Source organism: Spermophilus citellus (assembly GCF_964194105.1).
Source record: "Spermophilus citellus genome assembly, chromosome: 2".
Classification (NCBI taxonomy): Eukaryota; Metazoa; Chordata; class Mammalia; order Rodentia; family Sciuridae; genus Spermophilus; species Spermophilus citellus.
Genome location: NC_138183.1, coordinates 149698970 through 149718569, shown reverse-complemented (window position 1 = coordinate 149718569; position 19600 = coordinate 149698970). Strand labels below are relative to the sequence as shown.

The following is a 19600-nucleotide window of genomic DNA, read 5'->3' as shown; positions in this document are numbered from 1 at the left end:
GAGATTATTGTAGCTTTTAGTGCTTTTGGCATCTCTCCCAGTTACAGATGATGTATTTTGTGGACTATTCATGTGTTGTTTTGTTTGACTGTAGTTTTATTGCACTGTCATTTCTTTGATAAATCTTTAAATATGTCATTACCTGTGCTATTCATGACTGTTCTAAGTGCTATCATCTGTGATGTTCATACTTTGTTTGCACGATTTAACTTGATCATGATTCATTCTTTTTTCCCCATGAATTTTTCCCCTTACATTGGTCTCCATATTTTCTATATCTCTCCTTTTCTCCCGCTCTTGTGCAGATAGTTCCTCCAAGAAGACAAAGTCTAGTTCAGAGGAGAGTAGATCCGAGATATATGGTAAGCTAATGTAGCTAATTCAGCCTTGCACCTTTGGAGCTTGCTTCATGCTGTTTCATTTTGTTTTTTGTAACTGCATCCTCTCTTGTGTTTGCTCTGCATGGCATGATCTACTGCAGGGAAAGGGAGCCTGGGGTTCTAATGTGGCTGTGATGTGGAAGCCTAAGATTGCTAGAAACTAACATTGAAGATTAAGAATAGGCCACATTACCCATCTTGCCTTTCATCCTGTATGTTAGGAAAGTGATTGTCTCTAATATGTTTGGGTCTGGTTCCTCCAAATAACGTGGACTGGCTTTGAATTCTTGGCATCTTCTTCCTATGTCTTGTTTGCTATTTGGATTATGTAGAGTTTAAGCAGTTAATGTTAAATATTTTCCTCTAAGTGTATTACTATATTAGCAGATCTGTGGAATGTTTCTTTATTTTTAATTGCTTCATTACCTGGAAGAATCATTTTTATGGAATGTATCCATAATAGCAAAAATATAGAAGTATTTTATTTTCGTCCTTGAAGAATTTGTGCCTTTCCGAAATTTCCCTGAAGCTTATTCTGAATGTGAAAATTTCAAAATGATAACTTGAAAATAATCTTCACAAAGAATAAGCTTAACCTTAATGGTCAGCTTTTGTAATAGATGATGAAAACATTAATATTTTCAAACCATATCCTATCTTTCAAAGATAAAAAAAAAACATATTTGTAGAAATTTCCTTTTCCTTTGCAGTTTTACCTGCTTACTTCACTTATTTTGGCACCTAATAAGTTTTTCGAGAAAAGTGAGTAGGAGAGGCATTACCTGAAGTAAGACTTTTAAAGTATTCTCTGAAAAAATAACATACTCTTTTTAGGAAAATTTCAAATTCAGCCTCAAGAAAATAAAAACCCAAAACCCAAATCTTTTGTAATAGAGTTGATCAAATGAAAGTTTACCTAGATGTTGGTGTTTCCTAGTTTGAAGTATATGAGAGGAAAACATATGCAACTGCCCCTTCCTCTTTTAAAACATCTTCCTACAATTGAGCCCATAATATCTGATACTGTTTAATATTATGAAGGCTCAGTGTTTGGTTATAAATTAGTTAATGATTCTACATTAGATATATAAGCCATAGTTTTTTACTTGACTTTTTCTGTGTAGTTTGACAGACAATGTTTAGAAGGCCTTGTGGCATGTCAATGTTATGTGCTTTCTTTTCCTCCAAAGTATGGCTTCCAATGAATAAGAAATATAACTTCCCAATTCCTGTACCCTCTCTTTCTGTTATATGTAAATAGCTTCCTATGGTTTAGTCTGTCCTTGGAAACATCAACACTGTCCTGATAGTTCCAGTCTTTCATAGTAGCCTTTGTAGTATGTTTCATCTTCCTCACCATTTGCCTAGATATGTGGTTTGTATGTAGTTACTTGTTGTTTGCTTTGGATGAGGGCAAAAATTTAGGAATCTATGACAAGAAATAATATACTAATATTTTCCTTACCAGTGATAGGAATATTACACTAGTTCAGACACGCTGTTAGCTTGGTAATGATAGAAGCATTTTAAGTGGTAGTTGGGAAGTGAGGTGTGGCTCCGTAAGAACCCTTGAAATACCTTTTTTGGAAGGAACTGAGCCACTGGTCCTCAAAAAGCATTCCTCAGAGCGACAAATTGATTAGAGTTAGTGAGTTAGCGTGCTAATGTAACTCTTTCACATTACAAATGTTTTATCAACTGTATGGATAGACTTATATAGACTGTATGCAGTTAGTGTGGGTAGAAAAGATACTCAAAGGTGTCATGGAAAGACTGGAAATGTGACAATATGTCTGAGAAGAGTCATAGCTACTGGGGACTTTCTGCTTTAGTGTATGGTCTTATTTCAAGCCTACTTCAGACTTTTAAGGAATAAACAGTACAGTCTGAGTAATCCCTTATCTGAAATACTAGAGACCAGAAGTGTTTCAGATTTCTAAATTTTTTGGATTTTGGAATATGAGGATATACATAACTCACTATCTTGGGCTTGGGACCCAAGTCTAAACATGAAATTCACTTATGTTTCATATATGCCTATATACATAGCCTGAAGATAATTTTATATAATATTTTTTTTTTAGAGAGAGAGAAAGAGAGAGAGAGAGAGAGAGAGAGAGAGAGAGAATTTTTTTAATATTTATTTTTTAGTTTTTGGCGGACACAACATCTTTGTTTGTATGTGGTGCTGAGGATCGAACCCGGGCCGCACGCATGCCAGGCAAGCGCGCTACTGCTTGAGCCACATCCCCAGCCCAATTTTATATAATATTTTAAATAATTTTGATTGTTTTGACTGAGACTTATCATATGAGGTCAAGTGTGCAGCTTCCCACTTCCAGTTTCATGTTCAAGAGGTTTAAGATTTAGAAACATTTTGTATTTCAGGTTTTTGGATTAGGATTATCAACCTGACCTTTAAATATCTTGGTTTGGGTACTTCATAGTTTATGTATTTTTAAAAAATGAATATATTTTTCTTAATCAGACTTCTCACATCTTTCAAAATAAAAGTTCTTGTTTGATTTTTGCTCCCATCAAGTTGTTCCTTTTTTTAGTGTTTTTTTAAATATATTTTTTAATTGTAGATGGACACAATACCTTTAAATAAATATGCATTTGGCATTGAGGATAGAACCCAAGGCCTCGCACATGCAAGGCAAGCGCTCTGCCACTAAGTCACAACCCCTGTCCTTCTTCAGCCTTTTTAAAATATATATATTTAGTTATAGTTGGAATAATATCTCTATTTATTTATTTATTTTTATGTGGTGCTGAGGATTGAACCCAGCACCTCACATGTGCCAGGCAAGCACTTTACCGCTGAGCCCCAGCCCCAGCCCCCTTCAGCCTTTTGAAGAGTGTTCTACATGAACCTTCTGTGTCCTTATAATTCTTTCATTTCTTAACCTCTTATAAACTGACTTCTGAACTCATGCTATCTGAACTATGAACCAAGACATCCTGCTTGAAAAATCCATTAGCTTTTTCTTGGTTCTTACCTTCCTTCTGAGCCATTTGGCAATGCAGTTCCTTTTCCTTGTTTTCTATATTTCATCAATTTGGCTTTTTTAAAAAAAATCTTTGTAATTGTCTTGTCTTTGTGTATTGATTGCTTTTTACCCCTTGTCTTATACTGTTTCTGTTCCTAATCTTTCTTCTAGCTGCCAGTCACGTTTTAATTGTTTGTGGTATACTTTCACTCTAAGTCACCCTCAAATTCAGAATGACCAGAGATCAATCTTCCTCTTGATTTACCTAATTCTTTCAATGACACTATAGTTCTTCCATTTACTTCCTCTTATTTCCTTATAGTCATCTTTTACTTCTCATTGTTTTTCAACTGTTTTCTCCTGTTTTTCAACTATTTGCCAGGCCACCTTGTTTTATACCATCTCAGTGTTTTTTATCCCTCATTCTGATTCCATCCCCACTGCTTTGTTTAGTTTTGCATGCCATGAGACTTTTTTAATAGGTTCATAACTTTGTTTAACTTCAGTTTCACATTTATTCACTTCCTTGTCTTTATTCTTCTATATTCTGCCTTGACTCATGAGATTAATATTATTAAAATAAGTATTTGGTCATTTACTTGTTAATAAAGTACAAATAGTTATTAAGATATGTAATAATTTGTTTCTAAATTATTATTACTTAATCTACTAGTATTCACCTAAAGGTACCAGACGCTCTTCCAAATTTTGCATTCTCCAACTATATCTTGATATTATACCTTTGCTCAGTTTATATACTGTTGCCTTGAATGATTGGTTTATGTCCTGTAATTTAGAATCCCATCCATCCTTTAAGGCTCAGTTCAAATACTGATACATAATTATAGTTAAATAGGAGGAATAAGTTTAACAGGTCTATTGTTCCTTGTGATTAGTGACAATATGTTATATTCTTGAAAAATGCCGAGAGTGGATGTGGAGTGTTCTTACAGAAAATGATAACTATATGATTTAATACATTTGCTAATTAGTTAAATATTTACAAACTGTAGAATAGTTAAATCTAAAATTTTTGTTATACACTATAAATACATAAAATTTTTTCTGTCAATTAAAAAATACTGTCTTTTCACAGGGCTTTTCCAGAGCTGCTCAGCTAACTTTGTTGTTTCTGAATTTAACATCCAGCTTTGTGTCTGGTTATTTGCATCTATATTTATATTTGCACCCTCTATGGTACCTGGCTCTTTGGAGAGGTACCTTTTTCTCAATTTTATTGTTTCAAACCCATTACCCTATTACCTTCATTTTTTTTAAAAATTGTATATTCTAATTTGTTAGACATGACAGCAGAATGCATTTCAATTCATAATATAGATATAGAGCACAATTTTTCATTACTCTGGTTGTACACAAAGTAGAGTCATACCACTTGTGTCTTCATACATGTACTTAGGATAATGATGTCCATCTCATTTCACCGTCTTTCTTACCCCTACCCCCCTCCCTTCCCCTCCTTCCCTTTGCCCTATATAAAGTTCCTCCATTTCTCCTATGTTCCCCCCACCACTCCCATTATGGATCAGCATCCACATATCAGAGAAAACATTCGGCCTTTGGGTTTTTGGAATTGGCTTACTTCACTTAGCATCATGTTCTCCAACTCCATCCATTTACCTGAAAATGCCATGATTTTATTCTCTTTTAATGCTGAGTAATGTTCCAGTGGATGGATGGATATATATATATATATATATATATATATATATATATATATATATATATATATATACACACACACCACAGTTTCTTTATCTATTGAAGAGCATCTAGGTTGGTTCCACAATTTAGCTATTGTGAATTGTACTGTGGAGAGGTACTTTCTTAAGTGTGTTTCAAGTGAATGATTGCTGAATTTGAAATCAAGTATTTTAGTATATAGAAGTGATAGAATAACATCTTGTCCCATCTTAATTGGCTCTTTCTTCCCTTCTGAAAAAGTATAAAGTAGATGTACAAGTAACTTAGAAAAGAGACTTATAACTGGGTGTGGTGGTACATGCCTGTAATCCCAGTGACTCCAGAGGCTGAGACCAGAGAATCACAAGTTTAAAACTAGCCTCACACTTCAGTGAGACTCTCGTCTCAGGTATAAAAAGGGCTGCGGATGTAACTCAGCGGTAGAGTGCACCGAGGTTCATTTCCCAGTAGCCCCCCCCAAAAAAAAAATAAATAAAAGAAAAGCAACTTGTTTCTGATAGTGGTCTAAAAGAATGAAATCAGTATACTTGGAACTTGAGGCTCCTCTTTCTGGCAGCGTTGTGCATTTAGAATGCAGAGGCTTCTTAATCAAAGGATTATCTGAGGACTTACTCATAAAACATGTATGTCTGGCAGCAGTTTAAAAATGAGCTGTTTTTATTAGGTTGCACATGGTTTTTCTTCACACCCTTCCCCGAAGCTAATTCTTAAGAAGTGAGACTTAAAGAAGTTTGGTCATGTAATAAAAGAAAAGGTGAAGAAAAACTAAAAATGTGTGCTCTTTAAGGCGAAAGTAGCATAGGAGATTTAGCATGTTGCCTTACATATTTAACACTCCATTTTCATTAATTTACTATCTGGCACTATAGCTCTGACCTTTTTAAAAAATATAGTGAAATATGACAATATTGTCTTTCTCTCTCTCTCTCTTTCTCTCTCTCTCTTTTTTTTTTTTTTTTTTTTTTTTTTTGCGGTGCTGGGGATTGAACCAAGGACCTTGTGCATGTGAGGCAAGCACTCTACTGACTGAGCTACATGCCCAGCCCCTCAAATTTTTCAGAATACATATTTATCACTTTTTCTTCTTCACTCCAAAGCATTACAAAGATTTACTTTTTTTTCACCTTCAAAATATTATCATTGAAAATTACCTATTGAGCAACAAATAGTCTTTTTGTGTTGGTTTCATATGCCACGTTATTTATAACAAAAAAGTCCTTTGTTATGAAAGGGGAATAAAATTTAGGAAGGAATAATTTATGTAAATTTGGCAGAATATTTTTATTTCACTGAGAATAAGCATGATATCAGTTTATTGGCTTCCAGGGGGAAATATCAAGACAGGAAATTAAAAAAAATTAAGTAGAGGGGTTAGTTTGGGGTAGATTGGGGATCAAATTGTTTTTGTTGGAATTTTACCAGACCAGAGATTAATTAGTGTCCTTACAGAATTATTTATTTACTTTGCATGGTCTTTAGGACTCTGATTTTCTTATTTAAAAATAATTGGGTATGATTTATTTCAAATCTCTTTTATGTAAAATAAATTCAGATTTATTTAGTAATGCTTTATTGAACACCTATTATATGTCAGGCACTGTGCTAAAGAATAGGAAAACAAATAATAGGCGTCTATACTTGCTTTCTACACATTCATAGGCTAGTACAAAAGAAAGCTTTGCAATACCTTTTGATAAATGCATTTAGAGATACACTTACTCACCAATACCACATATATACTTAAAAAATAGATATCTGTGAACAATCTTCACGTGACACCAAGAACCATGAGGGTGAAAAAATATTACTCTGATAAGAGTTTCAAGGAAGTTGAAGCCTTTTTACTGTCTTCTTCTTCACACTCTGTCTCTATATAAAGTGCTGGGATACAGCTTACATCCAAGTGTTTGTGTGATTTTGTAAAACTCATTCAGAGATATACATATTTGTATGATAGTTAGATTGATAAACTTTATCATAGTGAGGGATTTAGCAACAAAACAAAACCATGGCCTTCAACCAGAAAAAGTAAAATCGATAAATGTTAGTTTGGGGATTTTTTAATTCATGAAATTCAAAATGTCTGTTTTGGTGTTAGATTCCACTTTTCTCTTACTCTTCTTTTTATAACATATAGGGCCTCTTGTCTGTACCATAATCTGATTCTTAGTTAGATATTTATTGTTTGTTTCCCAACTAAAAATTTAAGTTCTTTGAGAGCAAAGACTTCTAGTAGTTTTCTGTTTGTTTTTATCTTTACAGCACCTGCAGACTGCAGTGTTAACTAACTAGTAGATGAATACTCAAACAAATTTGCTAAAACAAAAGTAGGTTTTTTGGTCAAGGACTTTGCTATGATGTAATAATTTAGTCAGTGTTGATGATTTCACTCTTACAGAAGGTGGAATTTCCCCTGAAGTGGGTCAGAATAGCTTCTGTTCTACAAGTAGATCATGTATCTCTAGAACAAAGAAAAAAATTTGATTTGATTGTGAGTGGGAGGTAACATCATAGAAGCGAGCATTTGAGATTGGATTTCTGAATTATGACTTAGTTTTCCCTTTATTATGACCATAAATCTAAATTTATGCAGATGGCACAGATTAACAGGGCAATAGGGTATTATTATAATAATTATTAGTAATAATAATAATTATTATAATAATTAATTTGAATTCATAGATTCTGAACTGATTACATGTTTAAAATGTAAAGTTCATTCTTTTTGTGGAGGTCTAGTAATTCTTATGTGTTGAAGTATACTAGAGTCTCAGATTAGCAAGTAGACTTAGAAGAACAAAAGTGAATCATATTTTGGGGATGGAGAGAAGAGAAAGACGAATAGATGTGTGCTTAGCTTTTTTCCCTTTTACTCTTTATCCCTTGTACCTCATTATCTCCTTGATATAGAATTAAGAGAGAAGTTTATCAGGCTGGAACTATTATGAATTGGAAAAAGCAAATTTACAGTATTCTGTAAATAATGTATGCAGTAATCCTAATATATTAACCCGTAGCAGCCTCTTAGGACCCTAGACATATTTGTAAAAGTAATTATGATTTTTTTTTCTTTTTAATCACTTCCCTCTCTGGGCTTCCACTCATCTCTAGACTCCTCTAATTTTCTGAATTTCATTAGCAATTTTTAAAAAATTTCTTCTGTGCCAGAATACATGCCAATTTCTGAACTAAAATAGTGAACAAGAAAGATATAGCACTCTGCACTTTTGAAGCATATAATAATGAGGGAATAAAACCAAATACCATCAATGTTCATTGATGGTGACGTGATGTGATAGGAGTAAATAGAGGTGCAGGGGGAGTTTACATGAGGATATTTAGGTAAAGTTTTTTGGTTTTGTTTTTTTCCTGGCAGTACTAGGGATTGAACCCAGGGCCCCGTGCATGCTAGATAATGCCTTGCTACTGAGCTACATCTTCAGCCCTAGGAGAAGCTTTTAAGAGGATATGATTCGTTTCTTGACTTTTTGCTGTCCTTCATCTTCTAGAGCTGACTATAAAAGAAGCCTTGCTCTTGAAAATTTCCCTTCTCTCTTTCTTCCCCATCCAAAACGTGAATGAGGATTGATTGTCCTGAGAATCATTTGCATTAATGATTAGAGTATATTAATATAAAAGTATTCGTATTTGGTTTTTAATGGTGACATGGATAGATGGGTAATACATTTTTGTTTTTTGAACTGGTAGCTTTCTCACTGAGCTAAATCCCCAGCCCTTTTTATTTTGAGTTAGGGTCTCCCTTAGTTGCTTAGGGCCTTACTAGGTTGCTGTGGCTGGCCTTGAACTTGGGGCCTTCCTGTCTCAGCCTCCTGAGCCTTTGCGATTATAGGAGTACCCACTGCACTCAGCTAGATGGTTAATATATTTCTGAGCAGCAAACTCCAAGGGCAATGTCCCTAATCATAACAATATAAGAGCTAACATTTCTGAACCCTTTCTGTTTGTGAGGCATTGAGCTAAGTACTTTATATATGTTATATTAACTTTATATAGTTTATACCCTTCTGATTTGTGGTTTTTCTGATTGAAGGAGGCCATTGAACAGATGAAAGAGTTTGAATTCTTATAGTCTATTTCTCTTCACCCTCATTAGAATTTACTGTTTTGTGGGAGTGGTGAATTTGTGAAAACAAATACTGCTTAGTACTTAGTAATCTCTAGAGTGATGGCTAACAAGTTGTTTAATGTTGAAAACCAGTTTTATTGAAATAAGAATGATTAATTTTAAGTGTGAGGTTTGAAGAGTTTTGACAAATGAATATACTCATGACATACCTTAATTAAGATACAGAACATTTCCATCACCCCAGAAAGTTCCTTTGTTTCTCTTTGTAGTCATTCTCACTCCTCTCCTCGGCAATCACTATTCTGCTTTTTTGTTTCTGTACTTTAAGTTAGGTTTTCCTCTTTGCATTTAAATCATATAATGTGTACCCTCTTTTGTATTTGGCTTGTTTTGATTAGTATATAATGTTTTTGTGATTCATCCATGTTTGTTGTATATGTGAGTAGTTTTTTTTTTTCCCTTGCTAGGTAATTTTTTAGAATGGTTAGACCCACATTATCCATTTATCTGTTGATAGACATTTGAGTCTTTTTGTGGATATGAATTTTCATTACTTGGGAATGAAATTGCTTGCTGGTTCATATGTAAATTATGTTTAACTTTATGCAAAATTTCAAACTGTTTTCCCAAGGGTTTGTACACTCCCATCAACAATGTTGTGAGAGTTCCAGCGGCTCCATATCCTTACTAACATTTGTTATCATCAGTCTTTTTATTTTTAGCCATTCTGGTTGGTAAAAAATAATTTCGTTGTGGTTTTAATTTGCATTTTCCTGATGATGGCAGATGTTAAAGCACTTTTGCATTGTGCTTTTTGGCTGTTGGTATATCTTTCTTTGTGATATGTTTATTTAAATATTTTGCTCCTTTTAAAATTTGTCTTCCATTGTTGAACTGTAGAATTGCTTTTTAAGATATAATCTGGATACAGGCTCTTTGTCAGATATTTGTACTGTATTGTGAATATTTTTCTCTCAGTCTGTGACTTGGCTTTTCATTTTTGTATCAGTGTGCTTTTAGAGAGCAAATGTTTTTCAGTTTTGAGACCAGTTTACCAGATTTTTCTTTTACAGTTGTTTCCCTTTTTCTACTAAGAAATCTATGCCTATCCTTGGATCTTGAAAATTCTGTGTTTTCTTCTGGAAAGTTTTAGCTTTTATGTTTAGGTTCATGGTTTTTTTTTTTTTTTTTTTTTTTTTTTTTTTTTTTTCTTCCCATGATGCCGGGGATCAAATCCAGGGACTTGCACATGCTAGGTAAGGGCTCTGCCACTGAGCTACATACCCAGCCCTCATGATCTGTTTTAAATTAGTCTTTGTGTGGGATATGAGTTTGAGGTTCATGTTTTCTATATGGGGATCCTGTTATTACTAGTCTTTTGTATTTCATAGGCTCACATACTCATAGTGCATCATTATCAGCAAGCATATACAATGGTAAGAATATATTATTAATATATTAAACCTATCCTTTGTACATCAGATTTATTTAAAAGATTGTGGTTCTTGGTATAAAAATCTTTATTTAAAAGAAGTGTTTGTTTTTCTAATCATCTTTTTCTTTGTTATTTTATATGTTGTGTGTGTGTGTGTGTGTGTGTGTGTGTGTGTGTGTGTGTATTTTTCCTGTAAAACTGAAAATATACTGTCTGTCCAGTGCAGAGTTTAGGAACTTCAGATTTGATCCTTTATAAAAACAAGTAATCAGGGTTCTAGTCTGAAATGTTCCTCTTTCTTTGGTTGGGCCCTTTTTTCTCTCACCTTGCCTGGACAGTTTTAAGTAGAAGGGAACAAATTGTCCTGTAGGAATCAGGTGAGTATATGAAAAACATGAAAGGATAGGTTGGGCCCATAGGTTCGTTTTCTTTTCTGTTTTTTTTTTTTTTTTGTGTGTGTGTGTGTGTGTGTGTGTGTGTGGTGCTGGAGATTGAAACCCAAGGCCTTGTGCATGCTAGGAAAGTGCTGTTTTACTAGGCTGTATCCTCAGCCCTCTTTTCTGATTTTTTTTCTCCTCTTTTATTTATTTGTTTATCTCAGTATGGGATATTGAACCCAGGGACACTTTGCTACTGAGTTATTATATCCCCAGCGCTTTTAAAATATTTTAATTTGAGACAGGGTCTTGCTAAGTTGCTGGAGCTGGCCTTGCACTTGTGATCCTCCGGCCTTATCTTCCCAAATATTTGGGATCACTGGTGTGTACTACAGTGCCCGGCTTTCTTTTTATTTTTTCTATGAGCCAGAGTTTTTCTTCCCTTGAACTCTTTCCTTCTTCAGGTATTCTGTAAGCACCCCCTTTCTTTGTTTCTATTTTCCTGAGTATATTTTATTGAGGTTAAGATTGAATTTCTCTGGAATTAGACACTCCTGGCCTCATGTCCTGTAGTCTTCAATTTTCTTAGGTGAAACACCAATTAGAGTACAGTGGTGTAGGATTTTATATTACAAATAATTAGCATATATGTGGGTGGACTTTCCTTTTAATTGTCCCATCTTTAATACTTTCTTTTCCAGTTTATCATCACTGTTTTTAATCCTGGAACAATTCTACTTTACTTCTTTAATGAGAAGACAATATTTGTGACTCTTGTGATATTATTGTTTTACTTATGGGTTGGCGTTTTTATAATATGTGAGTTTCATGAGCTATGTACATTTCTTTAGATAGAAAACAGTTCATTACTAAAATATAATCATTACCTTTTTCTCCCTATTTTCTCTCTCTCTCTCTTTACTCTGTGGATCTTGTATAGGTCTTGTTCAGCGTTGTGTAATCATCCAGAAAGATGACAATGGATTTGGGCTGACAGTCAGTGGAGACAATCCAGTCTTCGTACAGTCTGTGAAAGAAGGCAAGGCATTTTTAAAAACAGTTCTATTATTTGGAAGCAAACAGTAAGAATAGAAAAGTTTAAATAGTGTCTGTTGCCCAGAATAGAATAATTGCAGGGATTGCAGGTCATGAGGACTATTGTACTAGATTTATCTATAGTGTTAAGGAACAAATTAACCATAGTTGAATTTCTTTATACTTCATAGAAAGAAAACAGTTCTTAGTTTTAGAAATCATGTTACTCCTTGATCATGACACTTTGTGTCATCACTTTTAGAAGTTTGTAGAATTCATTTCTTCATAACACTAGTGATATTTTGCTAAGGATAAAGAGATGGTAATGGGCTCAAAACTATCAATTCTTTTTCCCAAATGATAATGATATCACCTTTTGCTATTACCATATATTGAATACTTCCTTTATGTGGAGGGATGTAATTTGAGGTAGGGTTTTTTTTTTGGGGGGGGGGAGGGTGAGTGCTGGGGATCAAACCCAGGGCCTTGTGCATGCGAGGCAGGCACTCTACCAATGGAGCTGTATCTCCAGTCCATTGAGGTGGATATTTTTTGTCCCCATTTTTTAGGTGATACTGAGGCTTAGAGTAAAAAAACAAAATAAGTCTGAGTCACAGAAATAGTGAGTGGCAGTGGCAGGATTTGAATAAGTACATCTGACTTTAAGCCTGTGTTTTTAACTGCTTTGCTACACTTCCTCTTTTATCAATGAATATAAATGAATCAATATATTATGTAATTAATTTTTTATACAGATGGAGCAGCCATGCGGGCTGGAGTACAGACAGGTGATCGAATCATCAAGGTAAGGAAAAGACTATTACAGCACTCATGGTAAGATTATAAAACAACATGTATTAGCTATATAGTTTTTTCCACTAGGAGTTTTATAAAAAGAAGCACATTATATGTAGATCCATTAACTGTAAAACCCTATTTCATTTCTTTTAAATTAATGTTACCTTTTACTGAATGGCATAATGAAAGACTTGAATAAGTAGGCATGTATGTTCTTAAGTAGGAGAATAACTCCCTATGTTATATAGATCATTTCTGTCCAGATTAATTGTAAGCAAGAAAGTCTTGTCAAATATATAGAGTGCTGGGAATTTAACTCAATGGTGGAGTGCTTGCTTACCATGCAGAAGACCCTGGGTTCAATCCTTAGCACCACACACACACAAAAATAATAAATAAATTATATACACACACTCGTGTGTGTGTGTGTGTGTGTGTGTGTGTGTATGTATGTGTATAAAACTTATGTGTGTTATATATATATAGCTTATATGCATAAAATTGTGGCAGTGTATTACTTGTCAAACTGATTGTTCTTACAGATGAACTTTACAAAGTTTTAGGATTAGCTAAAGAGAAATGGAGCTTATAGCTCAGTGGTAGAGTGCTTGCCTAGGGTTTACAGGTCCTGGATTCATCCCCAGCACCATTAAAAAAAAAAAAAAAGAATAGCTAAAGAAAAAGTGTGTTATGTAAATGAGAGAAAGAAAGAATTGATTAATTTTGAGTATGTCATTCTAGTCTAGAAGCAGACTTGGTATAGATGTAGACCAGTAGAACACAATGGAGAATTCAAAAACAGGTCTTGAATTCTGAATTCTGACCAGCAGAAATAGAATAGGTTTGTGAGTAGTTACACTTGAAACAATTGACTTGTTTACCTAAAATCAAATTATTTTACAAGAAAAGACTCCATGAACATATTTTACAAAAATAATTTGGGAGAAATCTTGAATGTGTTATACAATATGATGTCCTTATTTAAAAAGCACTTTTAAATTACTAAGAAAATAATAATTCTAATAGAAAAATAGGCAAAGAATTTCATCAGCAATTTCATAAAGTAATTGGAATAAATAGCATATTGATTAGGATATTTTCAACTTAAGTGATTTAGTTAATTTGAAATTAAAGTGATAAGTGAAAAATATATTTGGTTGTAAGGAAATTTACAAGATTGCTAATCCATAGTTGGCATAGTTTGGGCATGATAAATGGCTGCTCTCATAAGCTTGAGTGTAAATTAGGTAAAATTTGTTTGAATAGAAACTTAGTTGAATACTTATTAAAAAAAAAAAACTTTAAGAAAGTATCTAAATGCTGACTAACAATTTTGCTTTTAAGAACTTACCTGAAGAGATAAGTTTGCAAACATGAAGTGATATGTGCACAGGAAAATTGGTTTTGCCTGTATCACACCAAAAACTTGTGAACAATCTAAATTGTGCATAAACTGAGGGTTGGAGAAACTACATTTTTAGTTGCAGCCTTTAGAAAGAATAGATTAGGTCTACCTGAATCTTTATTGAAAGATATATGTAGTGCAATGTAAAAAAGGAAGTTATATGTATGTAAGTGTGCAGTTCACATAGTGTTGTATGCTAGAAGAGTGTCTCAAAGATTAGATATCATAGTTAAATGTGACATATCTGGGGTGCTTTTGTATTCGAACTTTAACATTACCTCAGAGAAAGAAATTAATGTTAAATCCATGTTTGATATTTTTACCTTTATATATTAATTTAGTTTAGTGGAGACTTTGTATGACTTTTTTTTAACATATAACCTGTCTGAAAATTAATTTTCATGGTAAAGATTAGGTCATATTTGGAAAACTAAAAGTAAATTGTGTATCATTATGGAAACATTACTTTTTAATCATGTTTTGATTTATTATAACTTTGAAAAATCAGTGAACTGGTAATTAAAAGCAGAGGTTTTTTTTTTTTTTTTCCTAATTACAGTAGTTCTTCACTGTGAAGGATTTTTAAATCTGTTTCATGGCATATTTTGTCATTTATCATGGTGAGTAAGTTGTAATTTAAATAGAGGACTGATTTTGTGTTCAAGTTCATTTTGTTGCTGAATACACTTTATAGACTAGTGATAAAAGCACATTTTGAACCAAATATATACATATTTTGATGTAACTGTTATAATTAGAGTACGTACCCATTGTCTCAATAGGATGTATCTGGCATACACTATTTTCATTTTCTTATAGGTGAATGGAACTCTGGTGACTCATTCAAACCATTTGGAGGTGGTGAAGCTAATCAAATGTAAGTGAATGTTATTTTCAATTTTAATTGTTTTTTTAAACCCTTAGAATGAGGATCAGTAAACATTTTCTATAATAGGGCAAATAGCAAATATTTTAGGCTTTGCAAGCCATGTAGTTTATTTACTGTTAGACTCTGTCATTGTAGCACAAAAGCAGCCATAGAACATATGTAAAACGAATGGATGTGGCTGTTTCAGTTAAATTTTATTTATCAAAACAGTTTGTGGGCCAGATTTAGCCCCTTGGCTGGAATTTTCCAATCCCTGCATTGAAGGAAGGACTGAGGTAAAAACTTATAACTTACTAATAATTATCTTCTGTCAACTCCATGTATGCGGTTGATTATATCCTTGTAGTTTTTTTTTTAAAGAGAGAGAGAGAATTTTTTTTAATATTTATTTTTTAGTCTTTGGTGAACACAACATCTTTATTTTATTTTTATGTGGTTCAGAGGATCGAACCCAGTGCCCCGCACATGCCAGGCGAGCGAGATACTGCTTGAGCCACATCCCCAGCCCTATCCTTGTAGTTCTTGATGATATTGAATACATATATTTGAAAGACAAATTGTTATGCATGCATCCCCTGAGATAGAGGAGGTTGAGAAATCAGACACAATGGCCTGATGAACTGAATGGAACTTTAGAAATCATGTAGCACATTTACTTGCCCTCAGGGAAGTAAATGATTATATAACCCAGAATAGTGGCTTCACAAAGTTTAGGGTTAAGAATTGGTGATCTTCAGGTTCAGGTGTGTAGCGCCCCTGCATTTATTTCTTCATAGTGAAATTGGGGTTCAAGTCAATGAGAGTTTGCAACTAACTAGCTCTAAGTACTTCAGGATCAAATTGATAGTACTTCTCCACCTGGTAGTGAGACATGGGTAGGCCAGACCCCATTGCTTGTAAGGCCCATTTTCCTATCTGCAAAGGGAGGAGATAGAGTTTAGTTACCCCTCTGAGCTTTGCTTGCAAGTGATAGCAGTATGTATTTGGGTATCTCAGAAGTGAGTGAAGTTTGGGCTCCATACTTTATATTTCCCTAGCTTCAGTTTCACTTTCTTGTTACCATTTAACTCCACCTGCTTTCCAAGTAAGGTGATAGATGACATTCTTGACAGAGCAATAAGACCAAAAAATGTTAACACGTATTTATACTTTCCTCACCTGCAACATAGCATTTGTGACTATTTAGTTAACAAAAATAGTTTTTAGAACCTTATACATTATGAAATAATTGATAATGAGTTTATTGGGAGGATTAAATTGGGAAGCAAATGTGAAATACATTTAAAAATTGTATTGAAGAACTTGATTAAAAGGTTTTATCATTAAAAAACCAGTTTATCTAGAAAGTCATTTATTTGGAACATTTCATTTCTTTTTGATGCTAGGTAAATAATATTGAGTCTTTGTGTTATAATTTTTCTGTCTATATTTTTTCCCCTCTCATGTGTCTAGTGAATTTTTCTGTCTACTCTTCCAACTTTTTTCAGTTACAACTCTCTGCTTGTTGTGTTTTTCCCTGTTTTTGTGGGATATTATTTGGTCATATTCATTTTGTAAAGTTATTTTGAAATTGTGCCATTACATTCTAAAATGTCAATTAAACCCTGCCTAATTAGTGTCATCTTCAAATATGATGATTTTAAACATTTACATTTAGGAAATTAGTTGAATTTATCTATTAGTAGATGGTTGATGTTAATCATCTCTAAATTGGGAAAGTATATTCTTGGGATTGTAAATTTTGTTTTCTTTTAGTTAGTCTGATCTTATGAGTAATTTCCTATAGAAAAGTATATATTTTTTTCAATTTTTAGGGCAGTCATTAAAGAGATTGTATTATTTTTCTGTGGAGACATGATTAGTGGATGATGGGACTTTCTCACATGACTGGAGTTTTAGAACTGCCAAAGATTAAGTAGTGAAATGCTATATAAAGTTTCTTGACGATGTTATTTTCCTTCCCCTTCTCTTTCTCCCATCTCTACACCCCAAGCTGGTTCCTATGTAGCTCTCACTGTTCAGGGACGCCCTCCTGGGTCGCCCCAGATTCCACTTGCTGACTCTGAAGTAGAACCATCAGTCATTGGACATATGTCTCCCATCATGACATCCCCTCACTCACCTGGAGCATCTGGGAATATGGAGCGAATCACTAGTCCTGTGCTCATGGGGGTAAGAGTAGGAAAATTTCTTAGTAAATGCTCAATTGTATAAAGATTTCTTTATTTGATATTAAGAGTTTTGAGGTATTGAACTGATTGACAGATTTAAGTTCAAGATTCTAGAAAATAATATCCTAATATGAAATCATGTAGTAATGTGGAAGATTGCAGAGTATTGTCATGGCAAATTTAATTCAAATAATAAACACATACTGTATACAAAATAATGTGTCACCCCCCCAAAATATAATTAAGATATTCTCTGTTCCAGGTCTTTAGTCATCTTCTAATGTATAATTTAAGAAGACAGAAGCTTTTTGTTTGTTAATTGTTGTCTCCCTGAACCTGAGATATTACTTGACATATAATAGGTGTTTAATAATAAACCTTCATTGAGACTGAATCAAGAATATACAAGCAATCATAATACAAAAGCAGAATGCATGTAGGTTGAGGGTAAAAATATTACGTTCTATGAGAGTTCAGAGGAGGAAGAAAGTACATCCAGTTGTGATAAGGAAAGCTTTCATTAGAAGGGTTTTATTTGAATTGAACTTTGTAAAACAGGTAACATTTAAGTGGTGGTAATAGGAAAGTAACCCATGTAAAGGAAGTAGGATAAATAGATATAAAGAGCCAAGAAAGCACCAAATACTTCAGGAAGCACTCAGGACTTTTGTTTGGTTGATACCTGTTCAAGTAAATGGTAGAAGATGAGCTTGAAAAAAGTAAATTGCCTATGTATGTTTCACAATTATCAGACTGATTAACACGTGTAATTGGATAAGCAGTAAGATTCCATTCAACATTCTTTTGAGCAAGTGAGTGACATGATTGTAACAGGATTATAGGAAGATTAAATTGGTAAAATATTAAAGAGTTGTGAAACAAGGAGGAATTAGGGAATTGTCTTCATATTTCAGGCAGGAAGTACTGGGAGTTTGAGCCATGCAATGATAATAACAATCCAAAGGAAGGAAGTATAAGATACTGTTTATGTAATGAAGGCAATTTCAGTTTTCCAACTAATATTAGTAATGTTCTTGTAAGTTCTCTTTAGTAAAAATGAAATGGAAGGGCAGAAATGTCCCTGTAATTTTTTATCTGTAAGAATTGATCTAAATACCCATCTTCATAACTGCAGGAATGAAGAAAATCCTAAAAGTACTGATAGTTAGAACTGAGGCAGAACATTTTCTATATTGTTTTCTCTGTTTTTAGCTTCACTCTCCACATGTTGGTTTTTTTGTTCATTTTCTCTTTTTCCAGGAAGAAAATAATGTGGTTCATAACCAGAAAGTAGAAATTCTGAGAAAAATGTTGCAGAAAGAACAGGAACGGCTACAGGTAACTAAAGTAGAAATGGGGGCTGTTTACAGGCCAGTAAAAATGTGAGTGGGCATAGTTGAGTTGGTGTTTATCATAATCACAGTCCCGTAGAATTGTAAGCAGTTCCATCAACTATTTTATTGATTAATAATGAACTTTTTCTATATTTTCATGGCATAATTAATCCTCAAAATATTTTTATAACTTTTCAGTTATTGCAGGAAGATTACAACCGAACACCTGCCCAAAGATTGCTAAAAGAGATCCAAGAAGCCAAGAAACACATTCCTCAGCTGCAAGAGCAGTTATCCAAAGCCACAGGCTCTGCTCAGGTAGCATCACTATGAAAAATGCTACCCAACTTTTTGTAGGAAAATTTTCTTCTGGGAATGTGTCAGAAAATGTTGCAGTTGCCTTTTTAAAGTGGTTTTTCGAACACAGGACGAGATGTCCTATGTAGAATATTACAAAAGTAATGATTAGCAAAAATAAATAAGGGCTTCTGATTGTTTGCTTGCTCATATCATGTTTCTTTGTTCCATAATTTTAAAAGAACCCAGCACTTTTGCTTTGATGTAATAAACTACAAAAATGTATTTAGATAAATATATTTGCATTTTTGTGGTTCATTTTGCCATCTTGAAACAGAATGGCAGTAAATATGTTTTTAAACAGGGACATAAGATTTTGCACAGTGATAGACATTGTACTAAATATACATGCAAGCATTCTCTAATTTGCACAACATCCCTTTGAGGTGAGATACTATTGTTTTCTTCCATTTTACGTATATAGTTTAAAAATCTTAGATAAGCAACTTTCTGAACTAGTACAGTTCAGAAGTGATAGAATTGGGATTCAAACCCAGTCTGAGGATTTCAAAACACATTTATACTCTTAGTGACTATATTTTTATTTTAATTTAAAAATAGATTTGTATAGAATTTGCTGTATAGGTATGTTATGCAGATAATGGTCTCATTAGAAA

The 19600-nt window shown here is 33.5% G+C and overlaps 1 protein-coding gene across 4 annotated transcripts in view; it reads left to right on the top strand.

The window, feature by feature from the left end:
* ARHGEF12 (Rho guanine nucleotide exchange factor 12) overlaps positions 1–19600 on the top strand; it is a 140122-nt gene that overhangs the window by 70500 nt on the left and 50022 nt on the right. For 2 of the 4 annotated variants that reach the window (XM_081311300.1, XM_081311299.1), the window contains exons 4-9: positions 11935–12033; positions 12785–12834; positions 15052–15109; positions 17115–17293; positions 18553–18630; positions 18825–18944. In XM_081311300.1, coding sequence (XP_081167426.1) covers positions 11935–12033; positions 12785–12834; positions 15052–15109; positions 17115–17293; positions 18553–18630; positions 18825–18944 — 584 coding nt within the window. Of the gene's footprint in view, positions 1–305; positions 363–11934; positions 12034–12784; positions 12835–15051; positions 15110–17114; positions 17294–18552; positions 18631–18824; positions 18945–19600 lie in introns of all 4 variants that reach the window. The other 2 variants (XM_081311302.1, XM_081311301.1) reach the window with 2 other exon arrangements.